This window comes from Diachasmimorpha longicaudata, chromosome 16 (genome assembly GCF_034640455.1).
Source record: "Diachasmimorpha longicaudata isolate KC_UGA_2023 chromosome 16, iyDiaLong2, whole genome shotgun sequence".
In the NCBI taxonomy this organism is placed as follows: Eukaryota; Metazoa; Arthropoda; class Insecta; order Hymenoptera; family Braconidae; genus Diachasmimorpha; species Diachasmimorpha longicaudata.
The window spans coordinates 4,408,275-4,430,878 of NC_087240.1; the positions used below are offsets into that span (position 1 = coordinate 4,408,275).

The 22,604-nt window shown below is 40.0% G+C and overlaps 2 protein-coding genes across 2 annotated transcripts in view; one reads left to right on the forward strand and one right to left on the reverse strand.

The window, feature by feature from the left end:
- The window catches only part of LOC135170262 (hemicentin-1-like), a 145,791-nt gene that overhangs the window by 5,659 nt on the left and 117,528 nt on the right, over positions 1 to 22,604 (reverse strand). The window contains exons 6-13 of the mRNA XM_064135943.1: positions 22,318 to 22,405; positions 22,131 to 22,243; positions 20,222 to 20,391; positions 16,058 to 16,202; positions 12,490 to 12,620; positions 6,268 to 6,427; positions 3,913 to 4,221; positions 2,858 to 3,175 (exon numbers count right to left, since the gene is read on the reverse strand). Coding sequence (XP_063992013.1) covers positions 2,858 to 3,175; positions 3,913 to 4,221; positions 6,268 to 6,427; positions 12,490 to 12,620; positions 16,058 to 16,202; positions 20,222 to 20,391; positions 22,131 to 22,243; positions 22,318 to 22,405 — 1,434 coding nt within the window. The remainder of the gene's footprint in view (positions 1 to 2,857; positions 3,176 to 3,912; positions 4,222 to 6,267; positions 6,428 to 12,489; positions 12,621 to 16,057; positions 16,203 to 20,221; positions 20,392 to 22,130; positions 22,244 to 22,317; positions 22,406 to 22,604) is intronic.
- On the forward strand, positions 16,596 to 17,593 carry LOC135170264 (phospholipase A2 large subunit-like). The gene is made up of 3 exons (XM_064135945.1): positions 16,596 to 16,777; positions 16,917 to 17,076; positions 17,143 to 17,593. The coding sequence occupies exons 1-3, from the start codon at positions 16,684 to 16,686 to the stop codon at positions 17,438 to 17,440; spliced, it is 552 nt and encodes a 183-aa protein (XP_063992015.1). The 5' UTR covers positions 16,596 to 16,683; the 3' UTR covers positions 17,441 to 17,593.

The following is a 22,604-nucleotide window of genomic DNA, read 5'->3' on the forward strand; positions in this document are numbered from 1 at the left end:
TTAAGGCATTTATCTCATTTCACTATTTTGTTATGGGTGGAAATGGCCATGAATAAGAGGGGAGGAGCGAAGGAGTGGGCTCTCGGTCTTATCTCCAATCCCTCCCCTTCTTCACCCTTGATATATGGAGTATTGAACCTTGTTGGCATGTACCTAACACAAAGAACAGCGAGGAGCCCCTCTAAAATATCGAAAAAGACTCCTGCATTATTCTTGATTCATGATTGACTGAGTTCACAATTTATCTGAAATATAACTTTCTACCCCTTCAGTGTACGCTGAATTTTACCCCATTTGTTACATGTTATCTGTTTACGTGATGAACATTTGTGAAATATTTTCCTTCATTTATTTTTTATTAATCACATTTCTGCTGATTTTTTTTGCTTCAAAAAATCCATAAAAGAATTGAAGAAAAAAGTTGGAAAATCAAATTATAACGATAGCTCATTAATAAGATGGGTAAAAGAATAATTATATATTGGATATATTGTGAGGGATCCCCAGTGACCCAATTTTTTCGTGTTCCAAGAAATGAGACAGTTTTTCGGAAATATGGACAGATGATCCCCAAAGAAATAATTGAGGCTCTCGACTGGTATTTTTCCATTGCCATCACTTCGACTCTCTCCTCCACAGGATCACGTTTTCCGTCGACCCCATGTCGATTTACCTTTTGCTCCTGTACAGGAACAACTCTGAGTGCTCATGCAGGACAGATCTAATCCGGCTTATTTTTCTCAAGATAATTTCCAGCATCTCTCCCATGTACATTTGTCACTGAAAGTGCTTTCTTTCGTTGCTAGCGTCGTTAACTTCACTTAGCTACTGTTTACCTCATTTTCTCCTGGTGTGAGGGACAGGCTGAGGGAACGGAGTTTACTGAGTCGACGTTTTTATGCTACTCATACAGCCCTTGTGTTTCACTCTTTTATTCTACACTCGTTGGGAGTCGACGTTCAGGGGGAGTTAAACAGTTTTTTTCACTCTATAAGGGTTCATTTAAGTTGAAAAAATGAAAAATCCAAGAGAACAGGATTATTTTGAATTCAATAAAGGACTAACTTGGGGAAAATGGAGGTTTCAAAATTTTTGAATGTGAATTTAAAAGTTTAATAAAGAATTCCATCAGCTGAACTTTTCATAATATTTATAACAATTCCACCCACACATGCCTCGAAAGAATTCGCTAAATGTCCTTAATTACTACCATTTGCGCCTTCCCTCCGGCTATTCAGCTGAGTTTCACTAAAAAATGAGAAAATTCCTCGTGTAATTTTCCCGAGTCGCCTTCTTGTCAACCTAATTTTCCTCTTTGTTCAGTATAAATAATTTCCCAGGGACATCTGCGACGTATACCTGGGCATAACGTATTTAACAAGTGTCTCCTCTGGCGAGGCTCCTTTTAGTCTCGAATATAATTGTCAGCTTTTCGCGCAAATTTCATTAGTTCCTTTCCACGTTTGCTTTCAATAGAAGAATATTAAATTGAAAAGAAACAAGAGAGGAATAAGCAGTCGAAATAAGTCATGTTATGTTAGCTTTTTAATCACAGAAATGATATAGATAAGCCATTCGACCCCCAAAATTAATCTTAACATGTTCAAGACTCATTTTTTACTTTTATGACGATTTGGAATTGACTTTTAATTTGTCCCTGGAAATCACCAAATATTCTCCAAAAAATCCAATGACACTTTTTCCGGACAGGACCATTTTCCAAGATAAACCTCGAATTGAATTCCAGCTAATCCTATATTCCAGGAAGTACCAACGTATAAATAAACGTCGGGCAGATAAAGGTTAATGTTGAAAACTTTTGCCTTTCGAGTTTCGCTATGAAACAGATGGTTGAATTCATTGGAAGGTACGGAGATGTCGGCGAGAGGGAGGCGTCAACGTTCCAGGGGTGGTAAGCAAGACGGATCACCCAGCACTATCGCTAATGTTGTATGGAGATATAACACCCGAAGCCAACCCTCGAGACAAAACCTCAGGCATCAACCTGCCTCGAACTCCGTGACACATATTTCCACGAATGTAACACATGGGAAATAAAAATCGAAGAAAAAAAGGGAATCCAGGGCACGGGTGACCATTCAATTGAATATTTTTATCGCCTCTTAAGGATTTTTTCAAGAAATTCTATCTGTCCATATTAATAAATTTAATTGCTGAATTATTTAAAAGGCTTTCAGGTTTATAAAATAATTTTATCCAAGGGTAATAGGTATCATAATGATGAATAAAGTTTTTTAAAATTAGAAAAATAACGATTCAACGAATAAAATTCTTCTGTAATGATTCGTCAAAAATTGTGCAGCAAAGAAATCATCAACTAATTGATAGAAATAATTATATTCGCTTCTCATTAAAGCAGATTTTTTTTCCCAACGTTCGCCTTTATCTGCACGTCGACTTTTATTCACTTCCTCCCTGTTTTACGCGAGATTTCACCCTGAGAGCTCTCAACTTTACGTGGATGCAGAGCTAACAAACACGTTAAATGGAGTTTTCTGAAGGGGTTGGCTGCATACTTTTGTTCGTGCACTGTTTTTGATGGTTAAAAAAGTTTGGTGAGGGTCTGAGGAGTAATAAAAATGTTGCTTAGAGGCTCTCTCGTAGGGGAATATAGTTCAGGGGGCACCGGGGAAGCCTACAAAACGACTTTGCCAGGATACGCTGTTAAAAAATTTTACCTGTAATTTTCCCTACACTTGTCTGAAATTTTTTATCACGTGACAGTTCTACTGAAGTTGTCAGGAATGCTCCTATAGCGAATTTAACATTTCATGGGAATTTAAATTCAATTATCCCGAGGTAATTAAATAGTCTGGGATTTTTAAAATTAACTCACCGGTTCGTTTCTCCGCATCTCGAAAAGTCACTTCACTCAAAACCACCGGTAGACTCCGTCCCTTGGCATTGACCGCATAAACGGCCACGTGGACCCCGGCATCCACCGAAGCCTCCAATCCCGAGAGTGCAAAAAAGGCATCCTCACTGGTAACATTCCACCTTGGCTCCAGAGTCTCCAAAAAATCAAAATCCCCGTGATAAACCTCGAGGATAAACTTCTGTGGCAATCCTCCATCATATCCAGGAACGCATTTCACCTCTACACTCGTGTACGTCTGATTCGCAAGGGTACAATTGCGAACTGGAAAGGGCTTACCTGCAACACCAGCAAAATCCGTCTCTCATTATCAAATTAGTTGTGCCATTTTAATTAACGTAATACCTCGTAAATTTTCGTGTCACAAAAAGTTCTCTTGATATTTTCATAAAAAAAAATCATCAAATAAATATCACTAATTACTAAGTAATTGAGAATTTGGTAAAAATGACCGGCAGGTTATTCCCCAGTACTTAAAAATCTCTCTAGTTTGATTAATCTCCCTCTCTCTAATTACCGTAATTCTTTCCCCCCATTTTCCGTTTCCAATCTTAGTGAAATGTGGGATTATACGATTCCACTCATCCAACACGAGGATGAGAGATTTTTTGATGGAGGCATGAAAGGTTGCTTAATATTCCCGGCGAGTTTCGCCCAGCTGAACTGATGGTATTGGTGATTATGTAAGTACACCCCTCGACCCAGAACGAGGGAGGGAATCTGTGGGAATGGTACTGGCCATTTTATTTCAATGTCCGTGTCGACGTGAGAATTTTCCTACGTTTACGAGGCTAACGAGCATTGGTTTTTGCTATTTAAATGGTAAAAATGTCTGTCCCTCCGATAAATTAACAACAAATGTTTGCTCCCCTTCTCCACGTCATTCTTCATCCAGACAATTTAATTAAAACATTTAAAATAGATTTTTCCTTTTGTTAAACCATATAGACTCTATAAAATTCCATAGCCTCTTGTTTTTCTATTCCTGTCAATATCAAACCATTGAAATTACTCACCAGCTGCAACAATCTGAAAAAGACACGGTTTCGGCTGTTCGCCAACGTCGTTGTCCGCCCAGCACGATAACGTGCCATAATCTAACTCCGTGGCCGGTGTGTACTTGAGCACGCTAACTCCATTGGTGTCACCTGGCCTCGGTATTGTGAATCTCCTCGGTGACACCTCAAGAGTCTCCCCACTGTTGTTGAACTTCCACCGGAAGTTTCTCACCGGGGGATCCGCCTCCACTCTGCAGCTGATATTCAACGATTCACCTCTTGATGCCCCAACAACGACAATCCTGTCGTCCTTACACACCGGAGCGACTGCAAAATCCAGATGAAAAGAAAAATGATAAATGAAAAGCTCGGGAAATTTCCGCACATTTTTGCAGGAAAATTTATATAAATGGGTGAACGATTCTCATCAATGCGACATTTGGGCCGGGAAATCATTAAAATTCGTAAGTTTTTTATTCAATAAAAATGTCAGATCGAAAGTTCGAATACAGAAATGCTCTCCATAGTCGGATACAGACAATTCCGATGGGGATGTTTATATAATTCTTTCACACGTGTCACTATTGTTCTCTGTTAAACAAGAACTTTTGAATGCTTTATTTGGGGATTTGAGCGGCGTTAAACCGATTAAATGCTCCCCACAAACGTATCCCCCCGATTCAATCGTGGTTTGGTAAAACGATGTAGTGAAACTATAGTGGGAAACTCATCAAACAACCACTGACAATGACGAGCCTATGGTGAGCTTTTAACCTGATAAAATTGAGGCTTTAAAGTACTTTGCCAGAACGTGCGTTAAGTGTGGCTGACGAGTAAGTTACCATTACTACTATGAACGGTATCTCCTTCCGTTCCAACAAATTGTCATTAGCCGCAATATTTTTCTTTTTAGAAGGTTCAGACTCCCGGTGATGATTTCTCCTCGTCTTTGTCCTCCCATTCGAAGTATCCAAAGGAATTCTGAAGCCGTAGAAGTTACTTCAAACGCAGAATTTTTTCTCCCCCTCTCACCCTCATTAAAAATTCAAGAATAACTTGAAGAATTTTCAACCCGAGTTTGAGTTATGTAGGAGGTCTTGCCGAATCAATCACTGACCTTTCCACTTGCTCTCCACGCAACAGAGTCAAGAAATATCAAAAACGAAGTTGTAATGCAAGTTTTCCAGGCACGCCCCTGCGTTTTGTCACGCTGTGACTTCTATAGAACGTGCGACCCAGTATAGAAATCGCTGTAAAAGCCCGGAAAAGTTATGCAGACCAGTGAACGATTTGAGAACTACCCCATCCTCCAGCCTCTCTACTGTATTATTCCCTTTCTCGCTGTTCTCTTTCGTCGATTTCGTCTGAACAAATCCACTCAGGGGATTTTTAAGAGCATAATTTTCACAATCAAACCAGTGATAAAAACTCAGATTCTGTAACAAATGAAAAATAAAATTAAATGAAAAAAATATTGCATGGTAAAATGAAAACACGAGGTAAACAAACACACAAATTGAAAAAGAAACACTCAAACAAAAGTAAAACAACACAAAAAATTCAGAATTCCATGAAAGAACATCTCATCGATTTTTTCTTACTTTTTATATTGATCACAGCCATCGCCCCTGCAGCTCTGATCCCTCCCCCCTCCCATAAAAAATGGAATTTCGATAGCAAACGATATTTTCAGATCTCATCCCCCTCGAAGCATCCCCCCAAGGTTCAACGCACTTCTTCCACACCCGACTTTCCTGAAATTCAAATATTCCCACCCCCATAAACCCTCTCTCAAAACGAAAAAAGAATCCCCATTCAGAAAAAAAAAAATGACAAGGACCCAACTACCTTCGGTCAGTCGTAAACATAAAATTTTTATTCCCCTCTCGATAGCTCGAGGAAAAAAGAGCAACAAAAAAATTTGCTAGCACCTCCAATTTCTCTCCTCGGACCCTCATTCTTTCCACCCTCTTCGGCACGTCGTATTCTCGCCGATATAACCCGAGAATTGGGCATAAAAAATGTAGGCGAGCTTAAGTATGTTTGAAATATTCACAAGAGATTGAGTTTTCTTTTTTATTCTTCTTATTTGTTCGCCGTCAGTAACACCTCTGAGCGCATCCCTTTATGAAGTTTCTCACCAGAGTCTCCCCTTGCACTTATACTTTCATTGATTAATACTCGAGGGGGGCCGAAACCAGGAGGGGAGGATCCAAGGGAAGGAGCAAATATTGGGCTAGTCCACTCTCCCCCACGAATGAATTTTAATTCATTAAAAGTAACCACAAAAACAAAATTCACCAGTGGAGAATGGTTTGTGGTAAAGCTAAAGTTGATGTAACAACTCACCAGTTAATTAAATGTATTACTCACATTTAACACGAAAGAGCAGTGGTTCACTCCTGGTTTCCCTCAATGAGTTCGTAGCTGCACATACGTAGTAGCCAGCACTATTTCTCGTTACACTCTGGAGTACTAAACTTTGATTAGACTCGATGACCCTCGCCGTTGTATTGTGAGTTAACAGTATTCCCTGAAACAGAAATTAAAATTGTATTACCGCAAGGGAGGTGAAGGAAATTAAATTAAACTTGCAATAATTTTACGCATTTGGAAGAATCATATTTTTCTGGTGAAAAATTATTCTTTAATGGAGAGTAATGGGATAATTATGTTTTGATTATAATGGGGCTGATTAATCCCCAGGTATGAAAAAATATCATAAAACAAAGAGGTAAAAAATTTTCTCGCAACAATTTCGCTAGGCAATTCCACCGAATATCGATTGAGTGTTTCATTAGTTTACCCTTCACCCAAATTATTTCAATTAAAATACCAACCCCTCAGAATTCTTCTTCGCAATCGCTCAACCCTGAATTATTGACAAAAATAAGAAGAAAAATTCTGTTGAATAATTTAAATCTTATCAATCTTTCCAGTTCATTCTCCTCGAATGTCCTCCCCCTCGTTAACTCGTCTCAGGCCCTTAATTGCACCCAAGACCTTGGAGATCATCGAAAAAAAAATGAATCAAGGCAAATGAGAGGAATTAATTAGATAGACAATTCCTCCCTTGAAATCAACTATTCTTGTCAGTAAAGGAATTAGTCTCCTCCTATCACTTCTCCAAAGGGTTCACTGCTGCTCTGTTCATGTCTGTACACCCCCTCAGGTCTTTTACTCAACCGCAGGCCTCGACATTGCCAAATGCAGTCTTGTTTAATCAGAGGGAGGGGACGACTCGAACAAGCAGAGGACTCCTCAGCATTTTGTCCTTTGTCTTTGGCCATTACTTGGCCTCTGATACTCGTTCTAAGCTTTTTCCGCCCATTCATTGGCCACCACCGGCTTTTTTACTGGATGCCGGAGCTGTTTCTTTGGCTTTTTAAGAGAACAATACTCATTACCCACATTCTATCGTCTTCCTCGGGAGCCGGAGAGTCTAAGAAATTAATGCTGATAAAATTCTCTTGTGACGGGGAAATGAGATGTGAAAAATTTGTGTTCCTGGACTATCTCCATCCCCTGCAGAAGATCCCGAACTCCTCGAAATCCCCCTGTCCCCGACGAATCCACTAATTTCTTCTCCCAAGTGTGCATAAAGAATTAAATCCCCAAGTTGATCAATCACAGATTAGCCGGCATCCTGAGCCGTAGAGTACACGAAACACAGCAACTTCCCGGGAGCTGTCTGCCTCCTCGGGTTTGCTATCGGAGTCTGACTCGCCGCAAGGGGGTAATCGAAGGTAAACCCCAGGATTTAACCCGAGGCTTAACCTATGCTAAGCGCCCTAACCTGCCTTCCTGGCTCACCACCATGTAGACTCTTCGCCTTCGACCTCTTGATCCCCACCGTCCAGTCTCCAGTAGATAGCGATCAAGTTTAATCGACGGCCGAGCCAGGACTCGCACGAAAACCGTGGCGAGTGCCCGGGAGATGATTTTATTTCCCCGGAAGAGCTCTCAGGGGGTGAAATCAGCCCTCAAAGTCGGCGTTTTCGTTGCCGTATTGTCTGTCAACCCGAAATGAGTTTTCTCATTCCAAATTAAATTCCCGAGCCCTCTGGGGTGTCCTCGATAATCGAGACGTTTTGGGGAATTAATGGGTCTTGAAAAAAACCACCGAACTTATTCATCATCTTGCGACGGGGTGCCCACACCCCAGGGTGATTTGTAAGTCTTCGTGACATTTATCTACAATTGAGGACTGAATTCCGCAAAAGACCATTTACTCCCGAATTCAATCAACAATTCTTTCCCGAGTGAAATCCCCAGATTTTTTCATTCCCCCCTCGAACCCCACCGCCTCCCCCCCCCCTGCAGCAGATGCGAATCTGGCTGTCGATGGCGACGAGACGATTTCAAATCGATTTGAAACGAGGTCATTCGTCTGGTGGGAGACCCAGAATGAGAAATGAGAATGGTGGAAGAGGTATGAGAGGAGGCCATTCGATGGCAGTGGTGTAGTAACTGTTCACAGTGGGCGAAGGGTTGATATTGGAGGGCAGTGACTTGAGGTCCCTTTTCACGATAATCGCCGGAGACAGAGCTTTCTCCTTCGTAATTTGGCTGTTTTAGCACCACCACTTAACACTGGCCTTTCTCCATTCTTATTTTGTCTTTCATTCCCTCTTTGTCTTCAGGGGGGGGGGGATGAAATCATTAAAAATATCGATTATTAATGTTCAATGGTGGGCAGCAATTAGTGGATAATGTTTTGTCCGCGAGGGGCTGGAGAATGGAGCCAGACAATTGTTTGTTTCATAATTGGACACTTGCAAAGTGGGGAATGTCCAGTATCCACTGGGTCAGAGGGCAGAATGTTCGGTGTTGAGTTCACTCTGGAGGTAGCTCCAGGGAGGAAGTCCACATACACCCAGGAATGCAATCCTCTGCCCTCTGTGCAGTTGACCCCACTCATCTTTTCTATCCTCTCAAGAACATCCACCTTCAACCCCTCAACTCGTTTTTCCCCCTGTAATTCTTTCCTGTGTCTTGGTTTGAACTTCTTTCTCGTTTTATCTCACCCATTCGTACGTTCTCCCATCTCGTATCCAATCTATTCTTCCACCTGCTGCACGCAAGCTCGTTCCGTCAGGTAGAAAATTCGTAACGCCTCGGTATGGCTACTGCTGTTGCAGTTTCAAATTTTTTTTTTTTTTTTTGGAGGGTGGGAATCGTGTCCCGGAGTCGTTCGTCTTGTTTGCAAATTTGGGTTCACGTTAGGGGCAAGAGGTTCATTCCGGGGGGCGTTATCAATGGTGGTGATGATGGTGGTGGAGATGCAGAGGAATATGTAAACGTTAATTAAGAATTCTGTTGAGAATTTTATAAGGAAAAGTTTGATAGAATAATTGAAAATTGAGTGGAAAGTTCTTGTTAAATTTATCTATCAAATTATAAGTCAAAATTTCTGAGGGAAATTATTTTACTCGATTCCCTCGTTCTCCAAATATTCTCCAGTCTCTCCAAAGAATGATTTTGTCCACAGTATTGCAAAAATCGAGTTTCGAAGCGCTATCGTTCACGCGCGGCTGACTACACGTCGATATTTTCCCTCAGAGAGTTTCGATTCCCTTTGGAAGAGCCTCGAGGTACAACGGTTGGTTAACCAACGACCGTCCACTTCGAATTCCTCGCCGCAGGCGAAGACTCCGAGCCCCGTCCATTCTATTTCTACCTCTTCTTCATTGCGAAAGGATATAAGGAGAGAGGGCCGAGTGAGTGGGACAAGGAGATGGCCTTCATTCCGGTCAGAAGGAGCACTGATTCTTTGAAAAATTGCCAGCCAAGCCTTAACCACTGTATTTTTCTCCCCTCGACGCACCCCTATCTCACCTTTTTTTTCCAACACGTTTGTTATGTTTTTTTTTTTGGCAAAAAGTCCCTTTCTAGTACTCAGGTATCCTTTTTTCCTGGCTCTCCTTCCTTTTTATCTTCCTTCCTTCCTTCCTTCCTTCCGACATCACCGGCCGTTCTCACCCTCATTCCCGGACGCCACTCGAGATGGGCCGAAGTTTTCTTTATTTTTCCAATTTTTTTTTTGGCTTGTGAACGAGGACTTTTTTGCTTTACTGGCCCACTGGGAGAATGGAATGGAGCTGGAACGATGGGGGAGATGAGGTTGAAATGAACTACGGAATTTATTTATCATATTTTTTCACGATCATATACTTGAAGATGAAAATTATAGGAGTTGAAGAGATGTATTCATAAACTATTCATAAATTATTAATATGACGATAAATAACCTTTGGACGAGTGAAAAATTCATAACGATGTTAAGGCAATTTAAAAAGTATGTATAGTGCCAGTTGGAATGTCAATGGAAACCTTCCAAGGTCACCCTCTTCAATCAAATATTTTTTTTCTAACGCAAGTGGATGAGATAAATAATTTGCAAATTTGTTGCTTAGATCTGGGATTTAATGGTTGATATAAAAATAAAAAGGTGGGATGAAGGACGAAGAAATTGAAGATATTCAAAGCTGAAATAATACCGATGATTGGATTGCTTTATCAATATGCCTCGTTACGACTTCGTTCAATCGTCTGTCGTGAAACGAATGCGGGATTTAATCACCCATCTTCATTATGCCTGATGCTTTCTTTGCGGTTCATTCTCAAAGCTTTCCTTTTATGTATCTCGAGATACTCCCATTTCATTTTACGATCGTCTCTCTCCACGACTGCCTCCAGCAAAATAGCGCTTTTATGTATTGACATATACACGTCACAATCCCCCCTGGAATGACTCCAAGTGCTTTACGAAGGTCAATTCATCAGTAATTTTCCGCCTCCTATTCGTCAGGTAGAAATAATTCAATAAAAACCCTCAATCGATGTCTATAGAATGTCAATGTGCACCATAATTACTTAATCAACTGAATCGTCGATTCTGTGTCCTCATCAGAAGACTGGAATGAATCCTCTGGGTTAATTAACTGACCATTAATGTGATGAATTGTTTTGCGAGGAATTTTTGCCAGAAAAAAGGGAAAAGTTTCAGGGAAAATGTTGAATAGCCATTTCTGTCCAACTCTGCTGAACTTCCTCTTGAAATAGTCTCCAGGATTCCTCATCATCGGGACGAATTAACAGTTGTAATAAATTTTGTCAATTTGACCTGTTTTCTCGTTCTCCATTGAATTCACAAATTGTTCCCTCGAAATCCTACCCCTACCTCTGTAATCCTGAAATCCTCGCAACATCAAATGATATCACACACTCCACTGACTTCATACGGAAAATCGACGATGGAGACTCTGAGATTTCAGGATTGGTTCTTTCTGCTCCCTGTCTTCACCAAAGAAATAAAAAATAATCGAAAAAAATATATGTCGTACATAGGCTTGAGATATGTACGAGGAACACCGGTGGGAAAAAATCCCAAAAAGATCCGGAAAAAAAGGTAAATAAAAGGAATGAGAGAAAAAAATTCGTTTGAGGGTAGTGCAGGAAGGGGTTTTAGTACGAAGGTAGGATGATATTTTTAAGATGCAATTTCGTCGCAAATCTGTTGCACTACCCCAGATGGTAGTTTCGCATCTACCCAACAGTTTCCGGCATCCTCACTGTGGAAAAGATGCACCCCTCGAGGTGGGAGCACCAGGAAAAATCGAGGGGGTGGGATCCTCAGTGCTGAGTGCAGAGGAAGAACTGGAGGAGCAAAAGCGCGTTACACAGGAGAAATAGAAGAGTACAAATGACGAAGTGAGGAACGAGTGGATGTGATGATGTGGTAGGTGGTTTAACTATTTATTGAAGCTATTTTATATATTTATATTTTTATATTTTATGTGATAGCCCGGGCAAAATGGAAATTTACTGTTCCCTCCCCTATTTATTATTAAAAAAAAATTATACCCTCTGATATCCCTCACACAATCATCGATCCAGGATCAGGATGACCACCATATTGAATGATTCCAGTCTAATCTAATAATCCACCAAATAATTTTCCCCATGTCCGCTTGGAATGAAAATCTATCATCATCTCCAAAATTTCAAAAGTCCTTCAGCCCCGACCTCGGATCCCACTATTCAAAGTTGCCAAGCTCACTCAGACGATGGCTTGGCTTAATACTCCCAGACAGGGATATGGAATGAGGTCTCGTGGACGATAGCACTCCCACCCCCCACTGACGGAAGATTAGACCGATCGGGATTAAGGGATTACAAGATCCCACCGAGATTGGTAACGATCGACGAAAATATTCTGTGGCAGCCCAGACCCCCAGCATCAGCCACAAATTGACTCAAGTAGATAAAGAGGAAGTGAGGAGATCGGAGGTGGGTCACACCTTCCAGTACATTATGCAAATATTTATCCTCCGTATCATTTCACTTCTCCTATCTCCATTCACATCATATCATGTTGAATGCCCTGGCTCTGCCCAGGTAAGACCCACAAGTGTTTTCAATGTCGAGATGAGAAAATATCAAATGTACCGGGGGAAGAAATGATTATTGCTAAATATCCATTGGCTTCGGTGAAGTATTCGATTTCTCGTTATTGTCCTCAGGACTTTTCGCTGTCGTATGTTCTCCGATAATTCTGGAAAAGCAAATTTAGGAGTATTTTAAGGGACTCACGTTGTGGATCCAGGCGAGTTTTGATATCGGTGGATTTGCGTTAATGTGACACTCGAAGTAAACGTCGTCTCCCTCCTTGATGTCCTCGGGGGTAAGGGTTGATCCCAGGCTCAAAGACACTATCGGTGGATCTAGAATAATGAATTGATTAGGATTATTCTGGTGTTGTTATAGGTTCACCTACACGTTCCGGAAACTCCTGTCAATTAACGATCATTTTATAAATTAAGTACTGCATTTTGTCGCAGCAGAAGGGACACAGCGAATCCCCCAAACAATCTCCTAAAATCTAAAATCCACCCCGAGAATAATTTCTTCATCGTCCTGATTTCCCGTCAAACCAAGTGGAAAAAATGGTTTCAACAGTCCTCTCAACCTCGTCAACCCCCTCTTACTCCACTCGACTCGTCATTTTCGTAACGTCGTAACACGTGAATTTAAACAGGCACAACGAGGCGAATAAAACTGTTGAGTGAGGGGGAGGGTCTGCCAGTGGCGTCGTCGTCACGTCGAGGGAATGATAAAGGACCGTGAGATACGTTTTATCGTACAGAGGTTGGAGACCCCTCGTAGAATTTCATCAACGTGATAGCGGCTCAGGTCTACCGTCTATACTCTCCTTTCCTCCACTCTCTAGGCTCTTCTGCCTTGTTGAGCTAACGCTCTTCCTCTCGCACTGTCAAAAAGTATTTGAATTTCTTTTCCTCTCCTCTCCCTCTTTTCACTTTTGTCGCAACTTTGCTGTGAGTTGACGTCCGCTGTTTTCTCACCTCTCCATTCTTTCTCAAAAATTTTATTTGACTTTCACCAGCACGAGGACATCATTCGGATCCAGGTAGAGGGAAATACTCAATGAAAATTACCAGGAATAAATGTAAATTTGAGTACATTTATTTCTAGTACTACAAAAGACACCGAGAAGTCACGTAATTTTTACTGATAATTACTCTTCGTTTGGAAGGTCGAACATTATTTTTATTGTCTCTTCATCAGAATTTTTTCGACCCACAATTGTCAGATGATAACTGTGACAGCAATCTAACTCAGGAGCACTCTGTGGAGGTGATCTGGAGCATGGCCATCGTAAAATTGAATACGTGACTTAACGTAATTTTCCGGGGGTGTGTAAACACCCCAGGAAGTGCTACCAGGAGCAGTTGGTTGATTCTCTTGGAGGAAAGTTTTCGCTTGCTTGAGAAATTTTACTGGAAATTTTTTTCCACAGCGCTGAGTGTTTGAGGAAGGTGGGGAGATTAATTTTTTTAATGATGAAAACTCCTGGGGAATGATTGGACGCAGGTTGATGGGGGGAATGAGGGAATTGGGTTCTTGTTAGGTAAAGATTCTTGTGGGAAGGGGGAACCGAGGGAGAGTGGACGTTTAATGAAGGGTTTTGGGTCACCTCAATGCTCCCTTGCGGCGAACCGAGTGATTATTCCCACGCAGTTGTGGAAATTCTCCTGAATGTAGTCGAGGGATAATTTTGGTAGTTGTCCATTGGTATTTTGTTAATATTAAATTGACATATCTTGAGAACAGTGAGACAAATATAAAATCATTTGTTTGAATAAACCCTAGTAATTCTAATTTCAACTTAATTAAATATTAATTGTGTAATTGAAGACTATTAATTTTTCTCTGACGCCTTTTATTTCATACGAATCTATTATTAATTAATTTAATAGGATTTTTTAGAATTCAAGCAGTGGAGGGGACTGATTGACAGAATTGGTTTATGGTTGGGTATAAAATTCGGTGGGAAGTGAGAGTGGACGTTTAATCCTAATTATGATGGAGATATGTGACAATAGCAAAAACAAACACCAACTAATTAAAGCTTAATGGAAAATCCATAAAATTTCCTCGCGAATTTGCTAGGTCTTTTCTGCTGGATTTTTCGCATATGTGGTAATTGGGTCAGTACCTTTTAGTCTAGAAGTCAATATGGGGGTTGCAATTTCCGTTTTTACTCGACTAATGCAAAACAGTGGATGTTCTAAAAACAACGTAGGCAGTTGTATATTTGATGCAGATATAATTGTACGAGGATATGCTCCTGGTATTTTTTTCTCTTGATTTTTTAGAGACTAAATTGTTCTAACCTGTCAGGGAACTTCCGAAATAACCACCAAATATTTACAAATTCCTAGAACTCAGTAGAAAAAAATTTCCACGAAAAAATAAACACTCCTTTATGTATAACACCCAAGTATTGTTTAAAAAATGCAATACTTCAATGTTAATCTATCAAGATACGAACAAAATAACCTCTAACTCCATTCGTTAACGATTCCGTTTTACAACTCCCTCACTGAATAAAATAACTCCAGTTAATTAATGAATACTCTGAAAAAGTATTCGCTTCCCCCCGGAAAATTTCAATATTTTCCTCCTCAATAATTACGAAAAAAAAGAGCCCAGGGGGGAATGGAAATGTATGCAGAAGAGAAGATAAACTGAATGCATAAAAAAATGAATATAAAATGAGGAAAAAAAAAAATTCGGAAAAAAGTAAGTGAAAAACTTTAGGATTAAAAAATACCAGCGATCCGTACACTAGTCATTAATTCTCGAGGCGTGGAAAATCGTTGGCAGTTGGAAATATATACCCCAATCCACCCCCTGCCCACCTTCATCCACCCCCTTCTCGTTACCCACGACACCAACAACCGTAAACGCATATTCCCGTGAATCCATACACAAACACATCGAAAAACCCTTAACACCTTTTTCTACCTCCACTTATTCATTCCGAGCACGTGAAATGAAGCCATAACTTGGGCTTGTACATGTACCCATAGGGCCGTAAAGTTTATGAGAGTTGGTCGGGGACGAATGTACTTCTTCAGTGATAAATTTTCGGCCCTCGATAAAGACTGACGTCTGTGTTTGGGCCTATGTGCGAGAGAAATAGGGGAAGAGGAAGCGGAATTTTAGTGGATATTCACTGGGTGGAGAAGAGTTAAAAAAGGAAAATAAAAAAAATATCTGATCCTGGGAGCTGTTGTGAGGAGCTGAGGATGAAGGAGTCATGGAGATGTGGGAAATGATAAGAGGAGAGTGCAGATAAGAATTATTTGTTCTGACGCAGAATCAATTTCGGTTTTTCCAAGTTTTTTCTTTTGAGAAGCTCGAGAACTTCATAATTATCATAACTCCATCGTTTAAAGGGCTCCACTGGATTATTTTATTGAGATAACAAATAAATAGGATAGCAATAGACCTTTTATTGCTGAGGGATAATTACCCTGAGGTCTAAAAAATTGTCTACCCCCCTGTACTTCATAAAATTATGTCTCCTCCCTCGTAATTTTCCACGAATAGAAAGGACTGTTGCCTCTAGTGACATTCAGTATCAATCGCCCTTCCATGAATTCCACTTTGATCGACTTTACGGTTGAATTGATTTAATTCAATGGGTCCTCTTCCAGACCCCACCCCTGATCCACCAGCTTCCCCAAAAGCCAAGTGAAACGACTCGAAACGTTATTCAGAATTGCTCAACAAAGGAGGGACAATAAATTCACTGGCGATATTGAACGCGAATAAATAGAAATGAGAGACTCACATACGACATCGAGGATCCATGAAGTCTCTAGGTAGAGACCTGTCACGTTTGGATTTTCAGCTCTGCATGTCACTGATTTGCGATTGTCGTCGACACTCGGTGAAAATTCCACCCGGCTGATTGTACGATTTTGACTCCTTTCCTCCTGAAAAATAACCATTACTCATCATTACGTATGAAATTATGTGATTAATCGTAGGACGAAAAGGAGAACGTGCGGAGAAATTCCACTTTACGGACGTGTAATAAAAAGTGACTTTGTAAAAATGTGAATAAAGCCGCGAATGACAGTTCCTTTTTAAACTCAATAGTTGATAAAAAATGTTAATGTGTGTATTCAGATAGTGTATGTTAAAACGTGACAAATAATTTTTAAAAATTATTGATTCAATGAAGATGCATAAAGTCTTTGGTTGATAAATAGTAATGTCCTCGTTATTAGAATTATTCGGAAGTTTTTTCCTACTTCATTATTATTACGTTTACATAGACATGTTTGGGGATAATTGTCGAGATAAAGAAAATACGAGCGACGGGAATGCAGTCGTGAATTGACAACGCAATGTAATATTGTAGTAGCGAACGTATTGTCATACATTTCGGTTTTGAAGAATTTTTTTCACAGTATGGAGTATTTACAAATTATTTATTATTTGATAAGCTCATGGCTGTCTTTTCCATTGGCTTCGCCGATGCCACCATTCGATCTCATGTTCCCAGGTAATTATTTCACACTTTTGACATTTTTTTCCGTCTTATTCCCGAGTGGAACAGATATTGTTGTCGTTATGCTGTGAAGGCAATACGCGTGAGTGATTTTACTAGTTATTTTTCTCTGGCTGCGGTGTAATTATTTCAGGAACAAAGTGGTGCGGAAAAGGAGATGTGGCTGAAAATGATCACGATCTAGGTTGGTTCGAGCAGACAGACTTTTGTTGTCGAAATCATGACAAGTGTCCACACTACGTCGCTGGTGGTGACACAAAATACGGCCTCCGAAATGACGGATCAATCACAATGTAACAAAGCTCATCGAATTCCTAGACCACTTCATCAATTAATTGAATTTATTTCGAATTTCCCAGAGCTGAGTGCAAATGTGATGAAGAGTTCAGGAGTTGTCTGGGTGATACTGAGGAAACTTTCTTCAGTCTCGTCATGGAATCTTACTACTTCGACTTAATACCCAGAAGATGTTTCAATCTGGTCCCAGGGGAGAATGGAACCCTGAAGGGCGAGCTGGAGAAAAATCTACCATTCCAGGAAATTATTCAGAAATTCTTGGACGTATTACCGAGTGATAATACAGTTGTGGAAGTTGTGTCTGATACTCTTGATGGTCTTGCAAACCTGGTTCTGTCCGGCCAAGAGGTATCGCCATAGTCTGCTGTCAATCAAGTTGTTGCATCATCTTTCTTATCAGAAAAATGACGAAACACAAGATTTCAGAATTTTAATTAAGAGAAAAATTAAATAAACGTCGACCTGATTCTTCTCTTAGAGCAGGAACGAATCAACAGTTAACAATCGAAACAATTATTAATTATCCACCAACTTGATGAGGAAGGATTTCCCTCAGTTAATGATAAAGCAATTCTCCTGACAGTCTCCCCCCTCCCCACCCCCACTCGCTCAAAATTGAAAAGTACCCGAGTATTATATGACGAAAGCTCGACGGAGTCGAACAACATCGTAGTTACATATGTAACTACTAGAATTTTCTTCATTGAGTAAATGCAAACGCCAAATTCAAATACTCGCGGTTGACGTCCTCCACTTCCCCCAAGTTTCCGTAGTCAACTGACAAATAGAGAAATCTCGTACGCAACTTTCCCAGCAGATTAACATTGAGAGTTACCAGTGGAATATTAGGTACCTTCAAATGATGAAGTCTTGAATAATCCTCGACTCACCAGAACTTATTAAAATACTTTCGCCCCGATAAACCCCAAATTCTCCCTCTCAATCCCTTGAAATTCACGGTGGGTTAAATTTAAAAAGACACAAAGTGACTTATTCGAGAATGAAATTATTTCACCTGCAAAATTTCAACTTCAATTCATCCCAGATTTGCGAGATCAAAGTGATGCGTGTGGGTGGTACTGGGGCGCAGAAGCGGAGTTTACAACAAGTGGCGTTGAATAAAGGCAACGGAGACTTAAGGAACAATTGGTTAAAGTGTACTGCATCATTGCTGAACGTTGACGACTCGAGTCGTTTATATTACTGGGGTAGTACTGGTGCACTCGACGTTTTTAATTTCGTATTCAAAGTCTGATTGTGCTGAATTGTTGGAAACGTTCGTTTTTTCTCTGGCAAACGTCTGAGGTTTCTCGTGTAGGAAAATATATCTCTGGAATATACTATATAATCTATAATATATAGTATATAATGGGGTATCGAAAATATTTACGGTGTCAGGGAATAGCGTTTTATGAATAACAATAATTTTATTGTAAAATAGTTCGTGAATTTTTCTCCTAAAAATTATATATAATATGAATGCTCGAGGAAATATTACAGGTTGAATTGACGCATTATTGATTCTCTCACGTCGACATCTCGTTAAGGGTTTACTCGTAAAAGTGGGGGTTTCATTTGTTGGTTTAATTACACCAGAATAACTCAAGTGCTGGGGAAAATCCAAGCTGTCGTAACATTTTATGTGGTTTTTATTCTGTTATTTTTGTCTCTACTCTTCTTATATTATTTTTCTGAGAAAAAGTTTGGAGTAATGAGGCTGAGGTGGATGCACGCCCAGCCGTAGTTAATTTTGGGCTTAATAATAAAGGGTGAACCACACGGGCAGCCAACCATAAGCAACAATATGCGCACCAGATGGTTTAGATTGTGAACTAGTATCTACATTTCATATCTGTGAAGAGCAACTCGGGGGAATTTTTGTTTATCCAAAAAGTTGAAGATTATTCTGTGCATATGGCGAGAAATTTTTATTTATGTGAATAAATAATGAAAGGGAAATATGGTAAGTATTCTTTGCATTGCGAGAAAATTAATTACGTATAGGAAGAGCATGAGTAATTTTTTTAGCTTAAACTTTCCATAAAAGTATTTACATTGCAACATTTATTCAATTGGTTAATTTAATTTATCACGTGAGATTAAACAATGTGAAAGTATTTAATTATTGAGAGCTTCTCAGTAAAAAAATTATTTTTAATGTTTTAACAATTTTTTAAATATATTTCCGGAGTCCAGGTGGTTGTAGACGAGATTTGGAACCATATTTTTGAAAATTAATAAGCAATTGTCAGGTGAATTGAAGAGGGTATCCAATATTGCGTGTCATCCCAATTTATGGTTCCAATCTCCCGGAACTCATCTCGAACTATCAAAAAAAAAACGGGTTTGTCGCATTTTCTTTTACGAGAAATAGAAAAAACAAGACCATAAAGAACGTGGAAAAATTGGGAAAACGAAAGGGCAACCTCATCGGCGCACCTCGCCATCACATCACTATCGTCATCCGCTCCGTCCGATTCGAGTGCACCAGGTGCATTCTAAAGTAGTACAACATCGAGAAGGGCTGACCACTGACGGAGTCACATCACGTTTACTTATGTCCCCGTTTCTTTCGAGAAAATTGTCGTATCGTCAGGACGAAAATTCGAGAAACAGGCCAACAAGTGCTTTTACGTGACAATACAAATGGATATTTTGCATCTTGAACAGGACATTGGGACAAAAATTGTGACAAATTTATCCGTTGAAAGGAGAAAAGGATATTTTACTAATCAAAGCAGTTTTCAGACATAAAAAATCGAATATACCAGGATCGAGTATAAAGTGTCCTCGATTCAAGTATTTTCTTCCTGTTTTTGGATAATCCTGGCTCGTCCGAAAACTGGACCCTCACGCTGTACCGACTCAAAGAGAAATTTGAAGAATAAAATGATAAATTAATGCCCTAAACCAGTGGTTTGTTCCCCGAAATTCTGACCATCCCCAATTCTCCAGAGAAAATACCAAATACCAACTTCAAAGCTCTGGGAATAAGCGCATATTCCGGATTATTTATGCAATAATTAATGTTTTTAATCCGACACAACGACTGAATTAATGAACGCGGTTGATTGCGCAACGTTAACGTGAATAAATCCTCCAAGAACCCCTTGAATAATTCCGAGGAATTTCGGTACTCACCCTCACGTGCTTAAGAGGCCGTTTTCCTTTGTACCAAGTGATTATCGCTGGAGGATTTGATCCTGTTGTCTCACACTCGAGGTCGTAACGGCGTTTCGCTTGTAATGAGTCGTTTTTTCCTTCGTCGGCGATGCTGCCAGGTCTCCTGATATTCACTGTCAAAGGTTTCACTGGAATCATAGGACGATAAAAATATAAATCTCCAGTTCTACCAATTTTTTCCAAGACCCACCCTCTCTCGCCCCTACGCCACGAAAAAATGAGCTCAATAATAAATATCGCAATCACTGTAGCAGAAAAATGTTCATAAAGACTTCAATTATTATTTAATTATTCCTGGAGCCAAAAAAAGGAGGGGGCGGCTTCGGGCTTCATTACCGCTGATAAAAATTTTCCCCACCGATTGTTTGTCCGGCTATATATATCTGCAGCTGTGACAATAGGCGAACAAACCACCAATAGGAGAGAATGAAAAAAAAAGATCAGCGGTGTGAGGTGGACATGGGGTGAAGGGATTGAAAGTGAAAAGGGATGATACCGTCGATATTGTTTTCAATTTGGATAGATATTGCGACGATAGCGTTGACGTCGGGGGTGGGGGAGGGGGAGTGGGCCGTTAGCGTGATAAATCCGGCTTTCCAATTGGCCAGCAGCACTCCCAGATATGTTCCATTGGGGCGTAAAATATGAAAACTACGAGTGCGGTTGCTTATTCGCGAATACCACAGAGGATAACGTATATTCACGTTTATAACGAGACATAGACTCTCCTCGATAAAATTGCAATTTTTCACATTTTTCTCATTGACACGCCTTCTGCCAATTTATCCGTATCTCGGATTTTTTTTTTGTTATTTCGAGTGTGGATCGTTTGGCTGGAGGGGACAGGAGTGAGGGCAGGTGAGAGGGTAATTGATTTGGAGCGAATAAAATGTGAAGGGGTTTTTTTTCGAGTTTCGAATGGGGGAAAGGGGGAGATGGATGGGTTTAGAGGGATTTGGGTATTATTTGGGCAAATATTGGAGGAGAATGGTTAGAAGGAATGGGAAAATTGGGATTGGGAAATCTGTCAAAAGAGCTTTTGTCGTGGGTTTCGCCGATGCAAACAAGTCTTTTGGTATTTTTCAATGCAGTTGTTGGTTATCGAGATATTCAAAAAATAATTGGAATGAGCTTTTTTAGTTTGAATGAAAAATTCTCGCGGTTCATGGGTTCAGGAAGTAAAAAACAATCTGATTTTATCAAAGGGGAGTTAGTAAATTTAAAAAATCATTTCTATTGACTTCTGCAAGTTTCTGCAAGTTTCTGCAAGTTGAAATGACAGAACATGAGATTGATTTAAGTGCAGTCAACATACGATTGCTGCTAATTAACGAGAGGATTTATGCCTGACAGGTCTGCGCAGTTGGACACATCGATTTCCATGTTAACACCTGATTCATGGGATTGATTTTTCACTCATCAATTTTCGTTTTGGAGTTCAAAGGAGAAGAGTTTGGAGATGCAGATAGAGAGTATTTAATGTTGCCCTGTTTATCTCGGAGACACAAGTTTTTGACTGGAGAGGCTGGGGAAAAGGACAGCCGCTTTGTTACCGATAAGAACAAGGCCCTTCGCCTAGTTTATTTCCCTCAGTGAGAGGGGCTGTACCTCGGGTGGAGATAAGACCACAACGTGCTTGATTTGTTAACGCTAATGTATCCATTAATATTGTGACAACATCTCTCTGAACATTCCTTCACTTCGTAAAATTCCGGTCGAATCAGCATCACAGAATTGCCCTTGATTTATCATTTCAGAATGAAATTTCTCCATGAAAATTTCACCAATGAAAAACTCTCCGAATGAGCTTGTAATCTATAATTTATAACAATTATTTTCGTTAAATTTAAATCTTTTAACAACTTACGAATAAGATCGAGTGTCACAGTCTTTCTCGTTGGCTCGACTAGATCAGTATTCATCGCCTCGCACGTGAAATTCATACCCAGGTCAGCTCTCCTCAGAGATCTCATCGTCAACCTGGATAAGGAATACATCATTTATTCAGAAATGCGTCAATATTCTTTAATGAATTCAGGAATTATTGATATTACTTGTTCTCAATGACATCTGCAGAACTCTTCACGTAGACATCGATCCTGGTGTTGTAGACAGTCCACCTGACCCTGGGGGGAGGTGTACCTGGAAGCATTCGTGAGATCCAGACGATAAATTGGGTCCAAAGTTTTATTTACATATTAAATCATATTTTTATCTGAATTGGTTGCAATAAATACGAGACTCGTATTTTCGTGAATCAATTTTTAGTATGAGACACTACGAGAGCTTTAAAATATCCAATCAATGGAGAAAAACGTTTGAAATTCAATTATTCACAGAA

What these genes read in the sequence shown, in the direction of transcription:
- LOC135170264 (XM_064135945.1), top strand. Translation starts at nt 16,684, where the DNA reads ATGGAGTATTTACAAATTATTTATTATTTGATAAGCTCATGGCTGTCT. An exon ending in ATTCGATCTCATGTTCCCAG is followed by an intron (nt 16,778 to 16,916) that starts GTAATTATTTCA and finishes TAATTATTTCAG; the next exon opens with GAACAAAGTGGTGCGGAAAA. An exon ending in AATGACGGATCAATCACAAT is followed by an intron (nt 17,077 to 17,142) that starts GTAACAAAGCTC and finishes CGAATTTCCCAG; the next exon opens with AGCTGAGTGCAAATGTGATG.